Source organism: Nicotiana tabacum, chromosome 5 (assembly GCF_000715075.1).
Source record: "Nicotiana tabacum cultivar K326 chromosome 5, ASM71507v2, whole genome shotgun sequence".
NCBI lineage: Eukaryota > Viridiplantae > Streptophyta > Magnoliopsida > Solanales > Solanaceae > Nicotiana > Nicotiana tabacum.
This window is the reverse complement of record NC_134084.1, coordinates 158,533,436-158,553,861: the sequence shown is the minus strand read 5'-3', so window position 1 is coordinate 158,553,861 and position 20,426 is coordinate 158,533,436. Positions and strand designations below refer to the sequence as shown.

General features: G+C 43.3%; 1 protein-coding gene across 2 annotated transcripts in view; it reads right to left on the bottom strand.

The window, feature by feature from the left end:
• Positions 1-1,751: 1,751 nt before the first annotated feature.
• Positions 1,752-20,426, bottom strand: part of LOC142181280 (uncharacterized) — a 33,624-nt gene continuing 14,949 nt past the window's right edge. Inside the window, exons 2-3 of one of the 2 annotated variants that reach the window (XM_075254234.1) lie at positions 7,183-13,273; positions 1,752-2,372 (exon numbers count right to left, since the gene is read on the bottom strand). In XM_075254234.1, the coding sequence (XP_075110335.1) occupies positions 9,412-11,280 (1,869 nt within the window). In that variant the 5' untranslated portion in view covers positions 11,281-13,273 and the 3' untranslated portion in view covers positions 1,752-2,372; positions 7,183-9,411. The remainder of the gene's footprint in view (positions 2,373-7,182; positions 13,274-20,426) is intronic. The other variant, XR_012709953.1, reaches the window with a different exon arrangement.

The window sequence follows — 20,426 nt, the reverse complement described above, 5'->3', positions numbered from 1 at the left end:
CTATGCATGACATGACATTTATATGGACGTACATGACATTATAAATGTTTTAGAATTTATAATATTTGTTCAGAGTTACAGATGGATTTCTTTATTCTATGTTTCATCTATGTCTCTCATGTACTGATCATTCCTTACATACTCAATAAATTATTCATACTGACGCCATATTTCCCGGGGACTGTGTTTAAAACCCGCAGGTGCAGGTAGGCAAGTCGACGGTCCCCCTTCTTAGGATCCTTGATCAGCGAGAGTTGGCATGCTCCACTTGATCCGGAGCTATTTTTGATTTTGGTATGATATGCTTGTATATATATATATATATATATATATATATATATATATATATATATGGGTATGACGTGGCTCAGTCTTGTCTTTGTACAGTTGTATTTCTATTAGAGGTCTGTAGACAGTTATGTATAGTTAGATAGTAAGAAGCCTTGCTGGCTCGCTCCACTGTATTTTCCACATGTATATGTACATATGTCTTTCGGACAGGTTTCGCTCGCATATTTTATTCATGTCTATATCTTAAATGTATGCTTAAGGGTGTTCGACAGGTAGGACTTAGGCACAAGTCGCGGCCCATCGGTTTGGGTCGTGATAAAAGTGGTATCATAGCAGTTCTGTCCTAGGTTTGTCTACATATCGTGTCTAGTAGAGTCCTGTTTATGGGTATGTTGTGCACCACACTTATAGATAGGGTGCTACATGACATATAGGATGTTATCATCTCTTCTTATCTTAGATAGTGCAATATAAGAATTCATGTTCCTAACGATATGTAATATTTTCAGCAATGCTTCCAAAGACTACAGCCGCCCAGAGGGGAAAGTCCGTGGCTGATGAGAATACTAGTAAAGCGCCACGAGTTACCAGGGTTCGGGGAGAGTCTCATACTGAGATTCCATCTCAAACTTTTCATACCCCGCCCTTTCCAGAAGAGTTTCGAGGGGCAACAGCTCCAGCTGATCGCAGCCAACTCCACACTACTAAAAGGTAGGAAGAGAGGGTCGCAATAGCTTTTACCCGATATGAGGGTTGGGATCGATTTCCACAGGGAGCTAGGAATGGATTCGAGTATCTATCTAGACTAGAGTAGTGTAATTGTTCCAAATGTCACTTTCATACATTTTTGGGTTTTTGATTATAAACTACTATTATCAAACTATTAATTGAAACTAGATTATGCTACGAGATAATTGCTAAATTGTATCAATGGGAAGAATGGCACTAGGGTCGTGACATTGCCTAGGTGGCTAATTGACGGATAGATGTTACTAAGGTTCGATTGACATAATAGGGGCTTATGCTATAACCGTTGCACAATTTTACCCACTCTCATATCTCTCGGTAGAGGGAGTGATTTTGCCCAATTGACTCTCTCGAGACCAAATGGGTAGGCAAATTAGCTCAAGCAATTAGGGTTCAAGTTGGGTAATTACTCTCTCGAGGTTTAACCTTTTAATTGGAACTATCAATTCTCTTGAGTCCATCTCAATTCCTTGTTGGGTCAATTTTGGAGACTTAGGTTCTCTTTCTCAAGAAGAGCCAAGTCAACTTAGCACAAACCAGTGTTTGCAACCACCAATTCATAGATTAAACCATAAAATTGATCCAAATAACAAACATCCATAGTCAATCTAACAATAGATGGAAACACCCATCAATTACCCACACTAAGGTTCAGCCACAACCCTAGGTAATGAGTTTAACTACTCATGCTTGAAGGAGAAAATAGAGAAATAGATGAAGAACAAGGCATATTAATTAAATGCTAAATTAAAATACAAGAATTTATCGTTAATTTGAAGCTAAGATGCCAAAAATGGCTACAGATGATGTTCTCACGAGCGCAGCTTAGTTCTAGATATATCAGATAACCTAAAATGATAAAATGTTCTATTTATACTAGGCTGGAAAAACTGGACAAAAATACCCTTGCGGGTTCAGCGCGGGCCGCACAAAATGGACCGCGGCTGCGCTAGGCTCTTGGACTTCAATTCTGGGCTCTCTAAACTTGGGCTCCGCGGACCGCGAAGAATGGACCGCTGCCGCGGAGGCAGCTGGCGCGGACCGCATGGCTTGAACTTTGGCATTTTCCATCTCTCTGAATCTATCTTCCGCGGACCACACAAAAAGGTAGTGCGGCCGCGGAAGCTTCACCGCGGACCGCGCAATGCGTACTGCGGTCGCGTTGCCTGAAGCCTGGTTTTGCCATCTCTCTGAATCACCTAGTGCGGCCGCATTCGACTTTGTGTTGTCCGCACTTGGCTTGTTTGCCCTCAGTTCACTTTGTCTTTGATAGTTGAGCAGGTTTCACTCCTTTTGAGCCATTCTTTAACATTTGGTCACTTTGTCGATCAAACCTGCAATCAAGCATAACTTATGAGCCTTTAGGGACTATTTTGTAACAATTTATAATCAAAGCATAGGCAAGAAGGAGCATGAAATTCGTTAAAATCACTACTTATCAACTCCCCCAAACTTAAGCCTTTGCTTGTCCTCAAGCAAACAAAATAAGACCCACCCCTTAAAGGAAGATCCAAGTATTTCCAGCTATCCTAAAGTAACCTCAACAAGCATCAATTAGGACTAACAATTGCCTTCAATACGAATGAATTATTAACAACATTTAAACTTTGAAAAACTATGGATCAAGTGTGACAAAAGAGCATCAAGAGTTAACTCATTACATCAAGGAACTCTCTCAATTACTTTGGTCATTGTGGAACCCAAACTCACACATCATCAACTCTCCCTAAGCAAACCTCACCTTTTAGAGTATTAGCACACAAACCGAGGTTAATGGGAATTCACTCATCTCTCTCAAGGAAGGGCCACAAGTCCGGCTCTAATTACCATATGTTTGCCCCTCATATAGGGGTTTTGAGGAGTCAATGTGAAGGCTTTTGGTTCAGGATAGAAAAAGTTTTTGGTTTAAATGGGTTCCATCTTCCCTTAAGCACTTCTTTTGATTCATTTGGCACAATTCTCTTGACTCTTTGAGTATCTCACTTCGTTTTAAGGGGTTAGAGAGACATAATGTCACTCTTTCTTATGCACTTCAAAGCGTTTCTCCTTTTTCAACTTTTTCTACACCTTTTTGTCTTTTGTTTTTCTTGAATCCCTTTTTATTCTTTTTCACATTGGGCTTTCTTTTTGTCTTCTTTTCTTTTCTTTTTCATTGCCTTCCCCTTTTTTGTACCTTTTACCACTTTGTTCCCTTTCTCGTCTCTCCCTCCAAACTTAGACTTTTGCCATTGCTCAAGGAAAGATCGGGTACCAAGAGAGGGTATATTTTAGAACGGGTATAGGCTTATAGTATTGGTTCTTGAAAGAAAAAGGTTTAAGACTCAAAAGGGTTTAACTAGGGATTATATCATTGGTGGGTTATGGAATTGTTCAACTATCATTTGGATCAAGGAGAACCTATAATCACTTCTCAAGCCAAATTTCATTCAAGATTTCGCCTCAACAGACATTCAGGGCAAGTTCTAGACCATTGGCTCAGGACTTGGACTCATAATTCAATTTCTCACCACACAAGCTCAAGGATTGCTAAAGACATAGAGTCGGGGGCCCACAATAAACCTTAGACACGATTTGAGCACACAATGGTCTCGAAAGACCACATGATGATTGTTTGGTCAACACAAGAGTCTCAAGGTCACGACTTTCACCATCCTAAACACAACATTTTTGTCTTTGACCATGGGATCAAAGGCAAATCTGTTAGGCCCAAGTGAAACTTTGCTTGAGGTACCCTTAACTACAAGCTACAAAGAAATAAAAACAAAAACGGACTCAAACCCTTAAGAAGATTGTCACGCCATCCATCATGGGGAAGAGCCACCCGGTTCACACAATACTCCACCTTTGGAAAGAACCGTGGCATTAAGAAAACCAAAGGCTTATTAAAAACGCCAAAAACGAAACAAAAAGCTACAAGCCTATCTAAGAAGCTAAAAACGATTTTTTTTACGAAAATAGAAAATAGAATGAATATGTACAATAGGGGATTTGAACATACAACAGGGGATGAATATATACAATAATGTAACTTTATATACAGACCAAAGGGAAGATAAAAAATGCGATAAAAGTAGCCAACTGTAAAGTTATATACAGACCAATAGAAAATCAAAAAAATCCTGGGTTCGAGTCACCATGGAGGGGAAGTGTGGAAACACTATAGATCCTCCTAATTTGGGAGGGGTTAAAAAAAATCAAAAAGGCATAAACTAAATCAGTATATATATACAATCTTCCAAAAACAAAATGTAGGGCGCACCCCCTCAAATAAAAGCTGGCATTGTCCCCAATGTCAACTAAACAAATAAGCACCAAAAAGTATAAGGGAAGGATATGAGGACTCCCTAAGCCGTGTCCGTCTGCATAGCATCATCAGTGGTCCTCGGTTCCTCTGTATGCATAGGAACCTCAGACTGGTTGTCGGTCTCCTGCTACTTAGCTGCTGAGACTGGGGCCTGGACTTGGACGGGCTGAATATCAGGAACATCCTATGGCTGACTGGAGGAAGCCTCCGGTGGGTCCGCCAACTGGATGATCGCCTCATCTACACTAGGGAGCTTCCTCTTCTTCTTTGGAAGCCTCTATGTCTGCTCCTGCTGTGGCTCTGCTGCTGGAGCTGGATCCTCAAATAGCAAGTCTAAAGGCAGTTGGTCTACCTTCAGTTTGTCCACATCCGCCCTCAGCGCCTTCACAGACTCCTTGGAAGCCCGTGTTTTGCGCAGCTTCTTGTGCTCCCTGGCAAATTCTTTCAGGGCCTTGCCATGTAAATCCACTGCCTTAGCTAAGGCAACCTGAGAATCAAGGATCTTCTGCTGGTTGGCAAGAATCTCCTTAAGTGAATCCTCGATAGACTGGGGCACCTACATTGGCTGTGGTGCCGACTGAGCCGCAATGGTAGAGGTCAATGTAGACAACTTGGACGAAGCAGTCGCCATCCAGTTGTTCAAGCTATGAAGCGTCTGGCTCAGCTGGTGGGCGGTGATAGGATGGGCCCGGGAAGATGGAATCCCCGGGCCAGCTGAAATAGAGGGACCAACAGTAGTAGAAGGTCTAAGAGGCATGTCAGCAATTGTGGAGGTAGGCTCAGTGGAGGGCTCTACAACAACCGACTCTTCAGACTTGCTAGTTGGGGCAGAAGCATGCAGTTTGTAATTCTTGTCCTTCGAGTTGTCTGACCCCTTCAAACTATACCACGAAAATAGAGCCACAGGTTTGACCTTGATGTCAAAAGGTCTTCTCCACCTCTAGGTCCCGGAAATACATAGTGAGGGTGTTGGGAAAAGGGTAGTTCCGGTCATGCTCAACCCCCACTGCAGAAATAACGCGGGACATCACATTGCCCACGTTGATAGGGTATCCCGCCATAAGAGATGCAACAAGAACAGCCGGGCAAGTGGAATAGTCTGATTATGGGTAGTGGGGTCAAGCCGACTGCACACAAAAGTCAACCACCCCCTAGCCTCAAAGTTAAAGGTCCTCCAAAGTATTTTGGCCCCTGCTTGCAACCACTTTGGAACAGTACCCGGGATTGCCAGGTATGAAGCTAACCATGGACGAACCTCCTCGGCCATTGCCAACTTTTCATTGTAAAGGGACTCATCTTCTTCATTGAACCCCAAGTATTCATTTAGTGCCTTCTCGGTAAATACCACATTTTTGTTTCGCACTTTGGTCACTTTAGTGCCCTTCAAGATGTGGGCCACATTGCTATAAAACTCCTTGACCATGTGCTCATTCACACTCACACAATTATCTTTAAAGTGCTCCTAACCCACTCGAGCTCGAAACTGTCTATGTACATTGGGGTGTAGGGGTAGAAGGTCTCTGTCAATGAAGATCCTCTCAAGAATCAACTTTCATGACGGCCACCATTTCCTAAACTTGTGGAATGCCACCTGGCTGACGAATCTATCTTCCCAAACAACGGGATTTCTAGTTCGGTCAACACCCCCAACCTGAGGCACACCACCCCCAGGTAACTCCCCATCTCCCTCATCACCTCTAGCACCCTCTCCAGATATTGAAGTTGTGGGAGAGGTAGAGTATTCATCCCCACAACCTACTGCTGAGCCCTCAGACGACCTAGAAGAAATGTTGATTGAAGCTTGAGCATCGGGGGAAGAGGGAGAAGTGTCTCTATGTATGGCCCTCTCCAGATACGGGATGTATAGTGAGACTGAATCCGAAGAGATCTCTCGGGGTCAATGGCTCTATCAGCCGCTTTGATTGTTTTCCTCATGTTCTTTATGTTTTTTCTAGCCTAGGGAGTGAGTTTTACCATCCTTTGCTTCCCTCCTCAGGAGGACTCACCTCGGCCGGGTTGTTTTACGCCTCTACCTCTTTGTTTGACCATTATCTGCAAGCACAAACATCTAGCTTTGTTAGTATCAGCACAAGCAGTGAATCAGTTGTGGAAAATGAATTGCAGAACAGAAGCCCAAAAGTTGCAGACACAGTGCACCGCGGCTCGCACAAAAAGGAGTGCGGCCGCACTGGGGCACCGCGGACCGCATAAAAGCAATCGCGGTCCATATTGAGGCAAGGTCTAAACATCCACTTCTCTGAATCTAACCACTGCGGCCCGCACAAAGTAGCATTGCGGCCGCGGTGGGCCAGCGTGGATCGCACAAGATGTAGTGCAGCCGCACTGGGCAACAAGTTAGTTTCCTAAAAAGTCCTCACCGCGGTTCGCACAAAGTGGTACCGCGGACTGCACGAATCTGACCGCGATCCGCGGTGGGTGCTTGGTCAAGGCACTGAGTTAGGGTTCTTGGTCTTGCATTTTAGTTCAATTCAAACCTAGTTAGGGTCCCTACTCAGTTTATCCAGTTCATTATACCTCTTAAGCACACAAAAAAACTACATTTAAGCTAACCTACGCTAACAAATAGAGAAATACGGGAAGAAGAAGTTACAGGCTAATGGTAGTGAAATAAAAACGAAATTATAAAATTAAGCACAAAGAAGTGGTTGAAATGTTACCAGATGTGGATACGAAATGCAAATAATCACTCTAAACAAGAATCACAGTCAATAGGGAAGATGAACAGCAACTCTTAGGTCTCTGAGAGTCAATTTTTCGAAAAGGGTAACCGGTGACCCCTGTGGTATATTTATAGAAAATCATGTGGGACCCAGTCTTACCTACCAGCGCGGCCGCACAAAACGGACTGTAGACTACGCTGGGTTTGTTCAGAAGAAGTATGAGAAGGCAACCTCCGCAGTCCGCACAAAACAGACCGCGGCCGTGGAGGTCCACCGCGGTCCGCACTAAATAGAATGCAGTCGCGGTGGCAAACTTCAGAGAGTACCTCACTTGGCCTTCACCAGTGCGGACCGCACAAAGTGCAATGCGGACGCACTGGCAACTTCAGAGACTGTTCAATTTTTTCCTCATGTTTTGCACTGCATCAACACGATCCCTGCAACATCTCACAACCAATTAGTCCAAAATCAAACCTAAACTACAAAGAAAATCAAAGAAAACAAGAAGAAAAAGACATGGGTTGCCTCCCAATTAGCGCTTGATTTAACGTCGCGGCACGACGCATGTTACCGTCACATCACTTTAGAAGAAGAAGTGTCACCACATGGCTGTCATCAAATTTTTCAAGATAATGCTTGACCCGGTGCCCATTAACTCTGAAACTTCATCATTTTTGTTCCTTAGATCAAGAGCACCAAATGGGGTCACGAACACAACTTCAAATGGCCCACTCTACTTTGACTTGAGCTTACCCGGAAACAAACGTAACCGGGAATTGAATAAGAGAACCATATCTCCAACCTTGAACTCTTTACCCCGAGCATATTTGTTGTGAAGGCACTTCATTTTGTCTTTATACAAGGATGAACTTGAGTAGGCATGGAATCTAAACTTATCGAGCTCATTGAATTGTTCAACACGAAGATTTGCAGCAACATCCCATTCCAAATTCAACTTCCTCAAAGCCCACATGGCCTAGTGCTCTAACTCAACCGGAAGATGATAAGCTTTTCCAAACACCAACCGATATGGAGACATCCCAATTGGAGTTTTGTAAGACGTCCGATAAGCCCATAGAGCGTCATCCTACTTTTTCGACCAATCGGTCCTATTAGCATTGACAGATTTGACAAGATGCTCTTAATTTCTATGTTGGAGACTTCCACTTGACCACTAGCTTGAGGATAATATGGGGTAGAAACCTTATGATTGACATCGTACTTGGAAAGCAACATGTCGAAAGCCTTGTTGTAAAAGTGAGAACCCCCATCACTGATAATCGCATGAGGAATGCTAAACCTTATGAAGATGCTCTTTTTAAGAAATGCCACAACACTCCGGGCTTCATTGTTAGACAAAGCCACGACTTCAACCCATTTTGAGACAAAATCAACCGCCACGAGAATGTAAGTATTCCCACAAGAGCTAACAAATGGACCCATGAAATCGATGCCCCAAACATCAAAGATATCCACTTCTAGAATCGTATTGAAAGGCATCTCATCCCTTTCTGAAATTCTGCCCGCTCTTTGGCAATCGTCACACCTCTTCACAAACTCGCCTGCATCTTTAAACAAGGTGGGCCAATAGAATCCACAACTAAGAACTTTCGAGGCGGTCTTCACCCCACCATGATAGCCACCATAGGGTGAAGAATGGCAAGCCTCCAAGATAGTCAATTGTTCTTCCTCCGGGACACATCTACGAATCACACCATCCGTGCAAATCTTGAACAAGTATGGCTCATCCCAATAAAAATCCAAGCTATCCCGCTTGAGCTTCTTCCTTTGGTTAGAAGAGAGCTCATACGGGATTATTCCAGTCACAAGGTAATTGGCAACATCGGCAAACTTATGACATATCATTCATTGACACCGCCAGGAGTTGTTCGTCAGGAAATGAATCATTTATCTCAAGGCCATCACAAGGCCTCCCCTCCTCCTCCAAACGGGACAAGTAGTCCGCCACTTGATTCTCACTACCTTTCTGGTCCACAAATTCTAGATCAAACTCTTGGAGTAGTAGCACCCATCTCATACAATCTTGCCTTGGAGTCTTTCTTTGTCATCAAGTACCTAAGGGCGGCATGATTGGTGTGCACTATAACTTTGGCCCCCATAAGATAAGGTCGAAACTTTTCCATAGCAAACACAATAGCCAACAACTCTTTCTCGGTGATTGTATAGTTCCTTTGAACCTTATTCATGGTCTTGCTTGCGTAGTACACCGGATGAAACATCTTGTTGATCTTTTGGCCCAAAACAGCCCCAACCGCAACGTCACTAGCATCGCACATGAGCTCGAAAGGCAAGCTCCAATTTGGTGCGGTAATGATGGGGGTAGAAGTTAACTTGAGCTTGAGAAGCTCAAATGCTTGCATACAACTCTCATCGAACAAAAACTTTGCATCTTTTTCTAGCAACTTGGACAAAGGGTGTACCACTTTGGAAAAATCTTTTATGAACCTCCGGTAAAAAACCCATGTGCCCAAGAAAACTCCTCACCCCTTTGACAGAAATAGGGGGAGGAAGCCTTGAAATCACCTCTATCTTGGCTTTGTCAACCTCAATTCCTCGCTTCCAGATTTTGTGACCCAACACTATACCCTCTTCAACCATGAAATGACATTTTTCCCAATTGAGTACGAGGTTTGTGTCTTCACACCGGGCCAATACTCTATCCAAATTTTTCAGACACTCATCAAAAGAATCCCCAACCACGCTGAAATTATCCATGAAAACCTCCAAGGTATCTTCCACCATGTCGGTTAAAATAGCCATCATGCAACGTTGGAAGGTCGTCGGAGCATTACACAATCCGAACGGCATTCGAGAGAAAGCGAATGTGCCATAAGGACATGTAAAAGTTGTCTTCTCTTGGTCCTCCAGGGCAATTAAAATTTGATTGTACCCCAAGTAACCATCCAAAAAGCAATAGAAAGCACGCCCGTCAAGACGATCTAGCATTTGGTCAAGGAATGGCAATAGGAAATGATCTTTTTGGGTGACCTTGTTTAGCTTCCGGTAATCCATACATACTCTCCACCCGTTGACCGTGCGAGTAGGAATGAGTTCAGTGTTGTCATTGGTTACCACAGTCATACCACCCTTCTTCGGCACACATTGCACCGGAGAAGTCCAAGAACTGTCAGAAATAGGATAAACCACACCGACGTCTAACCACTTGATAACCTCTTTCTTCACCACTTCTTGCATCGCCTCATTTAATCTTCTTTGATTCTCCAAGGAAGGATTTGCATCCTCCTCCAAGATGATTTTGTGCATGCAAAATGCGGGGCTTATTCCCCGAATGTCAGCTAGAGTCCATCCAATTGCCCTTTTTCGCTTTTGAAGCACCGCCAAAGTGGCATCAACCTGCATGTTAGTAAGGTAAGAAGAAAGAATAACTGGTAAAGTAGAATTTGAACCCAAGAATTCATACCTGAGGTGTAGAGGAAGTGGCTTCAACTCCAACACCGGTGGCTCCTCAATTAATGGCTTTGTTGGTGGAGTTTTCCGATTTTCAAAATCCAAAGATAATTTCCTCAGCTCATAAGAATAAGAGATCATCCCATGTAGGGCATTCGCACACTCCACTCTACTAGCATCATCATTGACATCCATGTTCAAGAGCACTACTTCAAGAGGATCTTCCACGTTGATCATAGCACTGGTATCATCCACAATTACTGCTGTGACAAGGTCTACAAATGAGCACACCTCGGTGCTATTGGGTTGCTTCATAGATTTGCAAACGTTGAAAACGACATTTTCATCTCCCACTCGGAAAGTGAGCTCACCCGCTTCAACATCAACCAATGTCTTCCCAGTTGCAACGAAAGGTCTGCCCAAGATAATAGGAACCTCATAGTCCACCTCACAATCCAAAATCACAAAGTCGGCAGGCAATATGAATTTGTCCACCCGGACCAATACATCATCAATAATGCCCAAAGGTCGCTTCATCGATCGATCCGTCATTTGAAGTCTCATTGAAGTTGGCCTAGGTTGCCCGATACCCAAAGTTTTGAAAACCGAGTAGGGCATCAAATTGATACTAGCTCCCAAGTCACAAAGAGCTTTGGCAAAATCCGCACTCCCAATGGTGCAAGGAATGGTGAAAGCACCGAGATCTTCAAGCTTCAGGGCCATTGAATGCACTATAGCACTAACTTGGTGAGTCATCTTTATAGTTTCACAATCCATAAAACACTTCTTTGTAACCAAGTCTTTCGTGAATTTTGCATAACCCGGCATTTGTTCAAGTGCCTACACCAGAGGCACATTAATAGATAAGCTCTTCACCATGTCAATGAACTTTTTAAACTGATTATCATTCTTCTGCTTTGCGAGCCTTTGAGGATAAGGTGGAGGTGGCCTTGGTAGAGGAGTCTTGGCTTTTGGCACAACCGGCTCCGGCATGTCAATTATGTGTTCCCTAGACGGGTTCATATCATTTGGGGTTTCCACCTCAACTTCTTCAATATCAATCCTCACTTCATTGTTCACATTTTCATCAACCACATCTTCAACTACCAAAGGGATTTCGTCCTCTTGCAACTCAACGTCATCATCCACGACTTGCTTTTGCTTAGAGACATCCACATCACCGCCTCTCCACTTCTTGTTGTAACCGCCATCACATGATTGTTATTTCCACCCTTCGGGTTCACTACCGTATCACTTGGTAGAGCACCCTTCGGGCGAGTATTCAATGACTGAGAGATTTGGCCTAATTGCACCTCCAAATTTCGGATAGAGGTGTTGTGAGAAGCCAACTGTGCATCGGAATCCGCATTCCTCTTCATCATCTGCTCGAACATCATTTCAATTTTGCTCATATCATTACCAGAAGAACTAGGACCTTGAGAAGGGAAAGGGGGTGGATTGTTCGGTTGTTGGTACATTGGGGGCCTTTGAAAGCCTTGCCCCCGGTTGCCTTGGTTTCCATTGTTGTTCCACCCGCCTTGATTGTTGTAGTTGCCCCAATTGTTGTTATTTCCATTCCAATTGCCTTGGTTGTTGTTTTGATTACCCCAATTGTTGTTTCGGTTGTTGTTGTTCCAATTACCACCACTTTGTTGTTGATTGCCCCAATTTCCTTGGGTCGCCACTGTTGGTTTGAAGAGTTGCCTCTGTTGCCTTGATAGTTGTTGACAAATTGTACCTCTTCACTTTGGTCATCATAACAATCATTTTGACACCCATCATATTCATCAACAAATTGCTCAGAATTTCCTTGATTTGGTTGCCTACTTTGCCTTCTCTTGTTGACAAGCATACTAACACCCTCCATGACATTCACTTGGCGAGGATTTTGAACTTGTTGCAACTGTGCCTTAGCCAATTGATTCATCGTATTGGTAAGCTCAGCTATCGCTTACCCATGATCATGTAATTCCTTGCGCAAATGGATAACCGTAGGGTCACCTTGAGGAACATTTGCTCTTCTCTGCCATGCTGAAAAAGTGTCCACCATTTCATCAAGTACATCACATGCCTCCTCATAAGAAAGTTTCATAAAATTGCCCCCGGCCAATTGGTTAACAATGCATTGATTTATAGTATTTATGCCCCGGTAGAAGGTTTGTTGGATCATGGCCTCGATCATATCATTATTTGGGCACTCCTTCACCATTGTTCTATACCGCTCCCAAATCTCATGCAAAGGTTCCTTTGGCTCTTGCTTGAAGGCTAATATTTCATCTCGAAGTGCCTCTATATGACTAGGAGAGAAGAATTTGGCGATAAACTTATCCGCCAACTCATCCCAAGTAGTGATGGAATGATTGGAGTAACTAGAGCCAATCCAATGCCTTTCCCCGAAGTGAGAATGGGAAAAGTCTCAATCTCAACGCATCCTCGGACACATTCGTCTGTTTGCTCCCCCAGCATGTATCTACGAACCCCTTGAGATGTTTGTAGGCATTTTGATTTGCAGTGCCCGTGAAGTACCCACGCTGCTCAAGTAAGGTCAATATCACATTGGTTATCTGAAAGTTGTCCGCCCGGATTCGGGGTGGGACAATAGCACTTGCGTAGACCTGGTTCGGTAATACTCTGGGAGCCACTCTTGGAGGAACCAGAGAAGGGTCTGGAATATTGTCATTTGGATTAGCATTGGCATTCCGACCTCTTCGTTGACCTTGAGGTGCAAGAGGCACCTCATCTTGCTCAAGATCATCTACCTCATCCCCCGCAATCACGTTTCCAAGAGGATCACTAGCGTTGTTTAAAGCCATGTTGGTACCTGAGTAATGACACAAACAAGTAAGTAACAAAGAAGGAAAGAAGAACAATACACAAAACTAACTAAATAGATAGCCAAAATCGTTAGCTCCCCGACAACGGCGCCAAAAAGTGATTGCAGCCAACTCCACACTACTAAAAAGTAGGAAGAGAGGGTCGCAATAGCTTTTACCCGATATGAGGGTCGGGATCGATTTCCACAGGGAGCTAGGAATGGAGTCGAGTATCTATCTAGACTAGAGTTGTGTAATTGTTCCAAATGTCACTTCCATACATTTTTGGGTTTTTGATTATAAACTACTATTATCAAACTATTAATTGAAACTAGATTATGCTACGAGATAATTGCTAAGTTGTATCTAATGGGAAGAAGGGCACTAGGGTCGTGACATTACCTAGGTGGCTAATTGACGGTAGATATTACTAAGGTTCGATTGACATAATTGGGGCTTATGCTATAACCGTTGCACAATTTTACCCACTCTCACACCTCTCGGCAGAGAGAGTGATTTTGCCCAATTGACTCTCTCGAGACCAAATGGGTAGGCAAATTAGCTCAATCAACTAGGGTTCAAGTTGAGTAATTACTCTCTCGAGGTTTATCCCTTTAATTGGGACTATTAATTCTCTTAAGTCCATCCCAATTCCTTGTTGGGTCAATTTTGGAGACTTAGGCTCTCTTTCTTAAGAAGAGCCCAGTCAACTTAGCACAAACCAGTGTTTGCAACCACCAATTCATAGATTAAATCATAAAATTGACCCAAATAACAAACACACATAGTCAATCTAACAATAGATGACAATACCCATCAATTACCCATACTAAGGTTGAGCCACAACCCTAGCTAATGGGTTTAGCTACTCATGCTTGAAGGAGAAAATAGAGAAATAGATGAAGAACAAGTGCATATTAATTAAATGCTAAATTAAAATACAAGAATCTATCATTAATTTGAAGCTAAGATGCCAAAAATGGCTACAGATGATGTTCCCACGAGCGCAGCTCAGTTCTAGACATATCAGATAACCTAAAAATGGTAAAATGTTCTATTTATACTAGGTTGAAAAAACTAGACAAAAATACCCCTGCGGGTTCAGCGCGGGCCTCACAAAATGGACCGCGGCCGCGCTAGGCTCTTGGACTTCAATTCAGGGCTCTCTGAACTTGGGCTCCGCGGACCGCGAAGAATGGACCGCGAACGCGGAGGCATCTGGCGCGGTCCGCACAATCATGACCGCAGACCACTTGGCTTGAACTTTGGCATTTTCCATCTCTCTGAATCTATCTTCCGCGGACCGCACAAAAAGGTAGTGCGACCGCGGAACCTTCACCGCGCAATGCGTACTGCGGCTGCGTTGCCTGAAGCCTGGTTTTGCCTTCTCTCTGAATCACCTAGTGCGACCGCATTCGACTTTGTGCGGTCCGTACTTGGCTTGTTTGCCCTCAGTTTACTTTGTCTTTGATACTTGAGCAAGTTTCACTCCTTTTGAGCCATTCTTGACATTTCGTCACTTTGTCGATCTAACCTACAATCAAGCACAACTTATGAGCCTTTAGGGAGTATTTTGTAACAATTTATAATCAAAGCATAGGCAAGAAGGAGCATGAAACTCGTTAAAATCCCTACTTATCACCAGCTCCTGCCCTTGTACGTCTAGCTCCTAAGCCAGATGCACCGGTCAGGAGATGAGAGATGTTATTCAACTATTAACCCGATTAGTAGCCGCGCAGGCTCGGCGCAGGAAATAGTTATTGGTCATGCAGATAAGTCCGTGAGTGCAAGGGTTCATGACTTTATAGACCCTTCGGTATTCACTAGAGCAGATCCAAATGAGGACCCTCAAGTATTTATTGATAGAATGTAGAGGACATTAAGGGTAATGAAGGCCACTGCGACTGAGTTAGTTGAGCTAGCTTCCTATAGACTCCGCGATGTTGCTATTACTTGGTGTGAGTCTTGGGAATTGTCCAGAGGTGAGGATGCCCCTCCATCAGTATGGCAGGAGTTTACAGAAGCTTTTCTTCGTCATTATCTACCATCAGAGCTTAGACGGGCCAGAGTTGATAGGTTCTTGACCCTTCGGCAAGGTAACATGAGTGTTCGGGAGTATAGTCTTTAGTTTGATTCATTGGCTAGGTATGCTCCCACTATTGTGTCTAAGATGGAGGATCGGGTTCACCGGTTCGTGATGGGATTAGAGCCGCACTTGCTTAATGATTGTACGTCGATCTCACTTCCGTCGGACATTGAGAGGAGCGTAAGCAGAAATAGAGAGTCAATCGTGAGCATGATAGGGCCCAGAATAAGAGAGCAAGGTCTTCGGGTTCTTCAGGTGATTTTTGAGGTGGTCAGAGACAACAGTACCCAAGATATCCAGCCCAGCCATCGGCTAGCGCACCCCCTCAGTTTGACAGTAAGAGATTTGATCGTTCCACATATTCAGGGTCTGGTCAGAATTTCAGGGCCTCAGGTTCTCAGTATAGGGGTGAGTCAAGTCAGATGAGGCCGCCCTTGCCATGATGTGCTCAATGTGGTAAGCAACATACAGGGCAGTGCCGTATGGGATTGGGTGTTTGTTATACTTGTGGTTATCGGGCAATGTTGTGAGGGATTGTCCGACGAGAGGTGATGCAAGCATGTCTCAGCCAGTGGGATATGTAGTTGGTTCGTCATCATTAGTACGCCCCCGGGGAAAGGTCCACAAGTACCAATGAGTCGTGGTAGAGGTAGAGGTAGAGCATCTACCTCAAGCAGTCCTCAGAACCACATTTATACGTTGGCAGGACGACAGGACCAGGAGTCATCGCTTGATGTTGTTACAGGTATATTATCAGTCTCCTCATATGATGTATATGCACTGATTGACCCAGGTTCCACCTTATCATACGTTAATCCGTTGATTGCTAGTAAGTTTGGAATAAAACCTGAATTGGTAAACCTTTTGAGATGTCCACCTATTGGGGATTCAGTAATTGCTAAGAGAGTATATATGGGTTGTATAATAGTAGTTCATAGTCGATCTACCATAGCGGATCTAATCGAGTTAGATATGGTAGAATTTGATGTTATAATAGGTATGGATTGGTTGGTTTCTTGTCATGCCAACATTGATTGTAGATCAAAGATAGTCCGATTTCAATTTCTAGGGGAGCCTGTTTTGGAGTGGAAAGGTAATACAGCGTCGCCGAGAGGAAGATTTATTTCCTATCTCAAGGCAAGGAAGATGAATAGAAAGGGCTATATTTATCACTTAATTTGGGTTCAGGATGTGGAAGTAGAGTCACCAACCATTTAGTCCATCCCTGCGGTTAGTGATTTTCCCAATGTTTTTCTCGATGAGCTTCCAGGTCTTCCACCAGAGCGAGAAATTGAGTTTGCTATTGGCCTACTACCAGGTACTCATCCAATATCCATTCTACCCAATAGAATGGCCCCCGCAGAACTGAAAGAGTTAAAGGAACAACTAAAGAACTTGCTTGAAAAAGGCTTTATCAAGCCTGGTACATCACCGCGGGGGGCACCTGTGTTATTTGTAAGGAAGAAAGATGGTTCCTTACAAATGTGTATTGATTATAGACAGTTGGATAAGGTGACGATCAAGAATAAGTACTCACTCCAGAGGATTGACAATTTATTTGATCAGTTGCAAGGTGCCAAGTTTTTTTCAAAAATAGACTTGAGGTCCGGGTACCATCAGGTAAGGGTTAAGGAGGAAGATATTCCGAAGACAACATTCAGGACCAAATATGGGCACTTTAAGTTTCGTGTTATGTCGTTCGGCTTGACCAATGCTCCAACAGTATTCATGGATTTGATGAACCGTGTGTTCAGGCCCTTTTTAGATCATTTTCGTACTATGCTCAGAGTTCTATAAAAAGGAAAGTTGTATGCAAATTCTCTAAATGTGAATTTTGGTTGAACTCTGTAGTTTTCCTTTGGCATATCATTTCGAGTGAAGGTATTTGGGTTGATACACAAAAGATTGAGGAAGTAAAGAATTGGCCTAGACCCACGACACTGGTGGAGGTTTGTAGCTTTCTCAGTTTGGCAGGTTATTACAAGTGATTTGTGGAGGGATTTTCTTCCCTTTCAGCATCTTTAACAAAGTTAACTCAGAAGGGAGCAAAGTTTCAATGGACTAATGCTTGCGAACAAAGTTTCCAGGCATTGAAGGACAGATTAACCTTAGCATTGGTTCTAGCGCTCCAGAAGGGACCGATGGTTATGTTATCTATTGAGACGCTTTAGGCGTTGGATGGGTTGTGTGCTGATGCATCATGGTAAGGTTGTAGCTTATGCTTCTAGACAACTAAGAAAACACGAGAAGAACTACCCGACACACGATTTAGAGTTAGTCGCGGTGATTCATGCACTGAAAATGTGGAGGCACTACTTGTATGGTATTCATGTTGACATCTATACAGATCATAGAGCCTCCAGTATATCTTCAGGCAAAAGGAATTGAATTTACATCAAAGAAGATGGTTGGAGCTACATAAAGACTATGATGTTGATATTTTATACCATCCAAGGAAAGAGAACGTGGTAACCGATGCCCTCAGTCGTAGACTGATGGGTAGCCTGTCATATTTACAGCCAGAGAAGAGGGGAATAGCCCATGAGATTCATCAGCTAGCTAGTCTTGGAAATCAGTTACTAGACTCAAGTGATATTGGAATTACTATTCAGGATACATCAACATCCTCGTTAGTAACTGAAGTGAAGGAACGCCAGTACGAGGATCCTGTGTTAGCTCATTATAGGGATACCACCTCTCAGAAAGAGAAGACACCGTTTGAGATTACAGAAGATAGAGTCCTCGGATATCGAGGACGATTATGTGTACCTAATGTTGCAGGGCTACGTCGGCAGGTTATGGGGGAAACTCACTACCTCGTTATTCTATCCATCCAGGAGCGCCAAAGATGTATCATGATATCAGGGAAGTATATTGGTGGGATGGAATGAAAAAGGATATAGCGGAGTTTGTTGCTCAGTGTCCTAATTGTTAGCAAGTTAAGATTGAGCATCAGAAACCCGGTGGATTATTGCAGGCTATGGAGATTCCGACTTGGAAATGGGAAGTAATCAATATGGATTTCATCGTAGACTTACCTCGTACCCAGCATAAGTTCGATTCGATATGGGTGATTGGTGATAGGCTTATAAAGTCAGCCCATTTTCTGCCAGTTAGAACTACATATTCCTTAGAGGACTACACAAGGCTTTATATTAAGGAGATAGTACGACTGCATGGTGTCCCTGTATCTATTATCTCGGAGAGAGAAGCTCAATTTATAGCTAACTTCTGGAGGTCTTTCCAAAAAGTATTGGGGACTCAGGTAAGTCTTCCAAAAAGTTCGGTAAGTTTTTGATATATTTAAAAAATATGACTCATTTCGAAATGGCTTTTCCTCTTCTTTTTAAAAAAAATTCGACAGAGTTGCGTGTTATTTTGAACACCAATTTTTTTTTATAAACGGATGATTTCCTCCCTCACCTCAATTTTGGTTTTTCTTGATTTTCCTTCCCTATCCTAGAAACCGGTCAACATGCAAACCGAAGCAAATAATTGTTCAAGTAGCACATAAAAATGCATTACGATGGTCTTTTGATTTTTGGGTACACCTGTCCTAGACGGACACGACCCTTGTGTTGAATACCCCAAGTTAAATGCACGTGATGCAAACAAGCATTCCTACTAGGGATCCAGCATGATGCTATGTTATTCTAGGGTTAAAACCTGGTTGTATTGTTCTAGACCTGACTTACCCGAACGGACAACTGGAGACGAGGGAGGGCAACGTACCGATAACCAAAAGGTCATCCGGCTTTGTAACTGATCTGATTCTCGTTCTAAATTAGGGTGTGACTCTAACTAAAAAGAAGTCACGCCAGCGTGCACTTCCTAGAAGATTTAGAAGACTCAGAGAGAAGAAGGGTTTCGTAACAACTTATATACAGTTCAAACAATATCAAAGTGGTAAAAAGCGGCATTTAGCACATTAGACTCAAACATGTAAAAATCAGATAATAAATAAAGCCAAGTATAACAGTTATTCTAAGCTTGTTTACCATGAAAATGGTAAAAACAATTAAATTTGTTGACGAAACTATAAAAATACGTGATCTATTTTTATGCTAGTTGTTTAAGCAGTTGATGCTATATGTGTGAAGATAAAAGATGGACTGCAAACTAAAATGGAATTATAATCGAACCGAGGGGTTAGCTATTCTAGCCCCGGACTAACCGATGAGGGGCCTCGAGGTCGATGCCTGGGCTCGGGCTCGAGCTTTGGGGGATAATCGGGAAGGGGCTAACAGTTTGGATATAATTAAAGGAGGCTCTTTATGGACAATGACGAGCAATAAGTGAAGAACAAGTATGAAGGCAATAAATACGAGCAATAATATCGAGGGAATGAGTTAGAGAGAAAAGAAAGAGTTCTTGTATATTTCGCGTAGAATAGTTGGAGCAACAGTCGGCCTACAAAATGGCAAGGATCCCCTTTATATGGGAGGGGAATCCCAACATAGTACAAAATGCATTAATTGTAAAGGCATAGAGATGGGACGACTAGACGTGACACCAGGCTATGCCAGTACTATTTACTCGCCTCGGGAACTCCCCATCCTTGGCATCGTTGTTGGGTTGAGCGTAAATGGATGCCGAGGGAGAGAACTCGACCGCAACCTCGCAGCCTCGAGATCTCGTGATGACTTCCCGAAACACCTTAATGACGAGGAATTGGACCCCCAATTTTACCGTATATAGATAGTCTCCGCATTTCCTGGAATGAAGTAATAGGAAACAATTTTGAGTCGTCGTTCCGAGAGCATCATTGCCGTGACGTCAACCTATAAGAGCATTAAATGCTATGTCCCAAAAAACCCCGCGAGGGTTGCCATCAAATGCAATTATCGAGGAACCCACGAACTGCTATTGGCTCGTCCTTTCCGCTGCCCAAGCGGTTCCTATAAATACATCGATTGTTTGATAATACTCATCTTCGTAGCATCTTCAAATTCATGAGTCCATACCCTTCTTCTTTTAAACTCTTCCATCTTGCTTTCTGGAGGAAATTTTAGCATTGCTATGGCCAGGACTTCAAGAATGGTTCCTTGACGAAATGAAGTTGCATCTTCATCTCG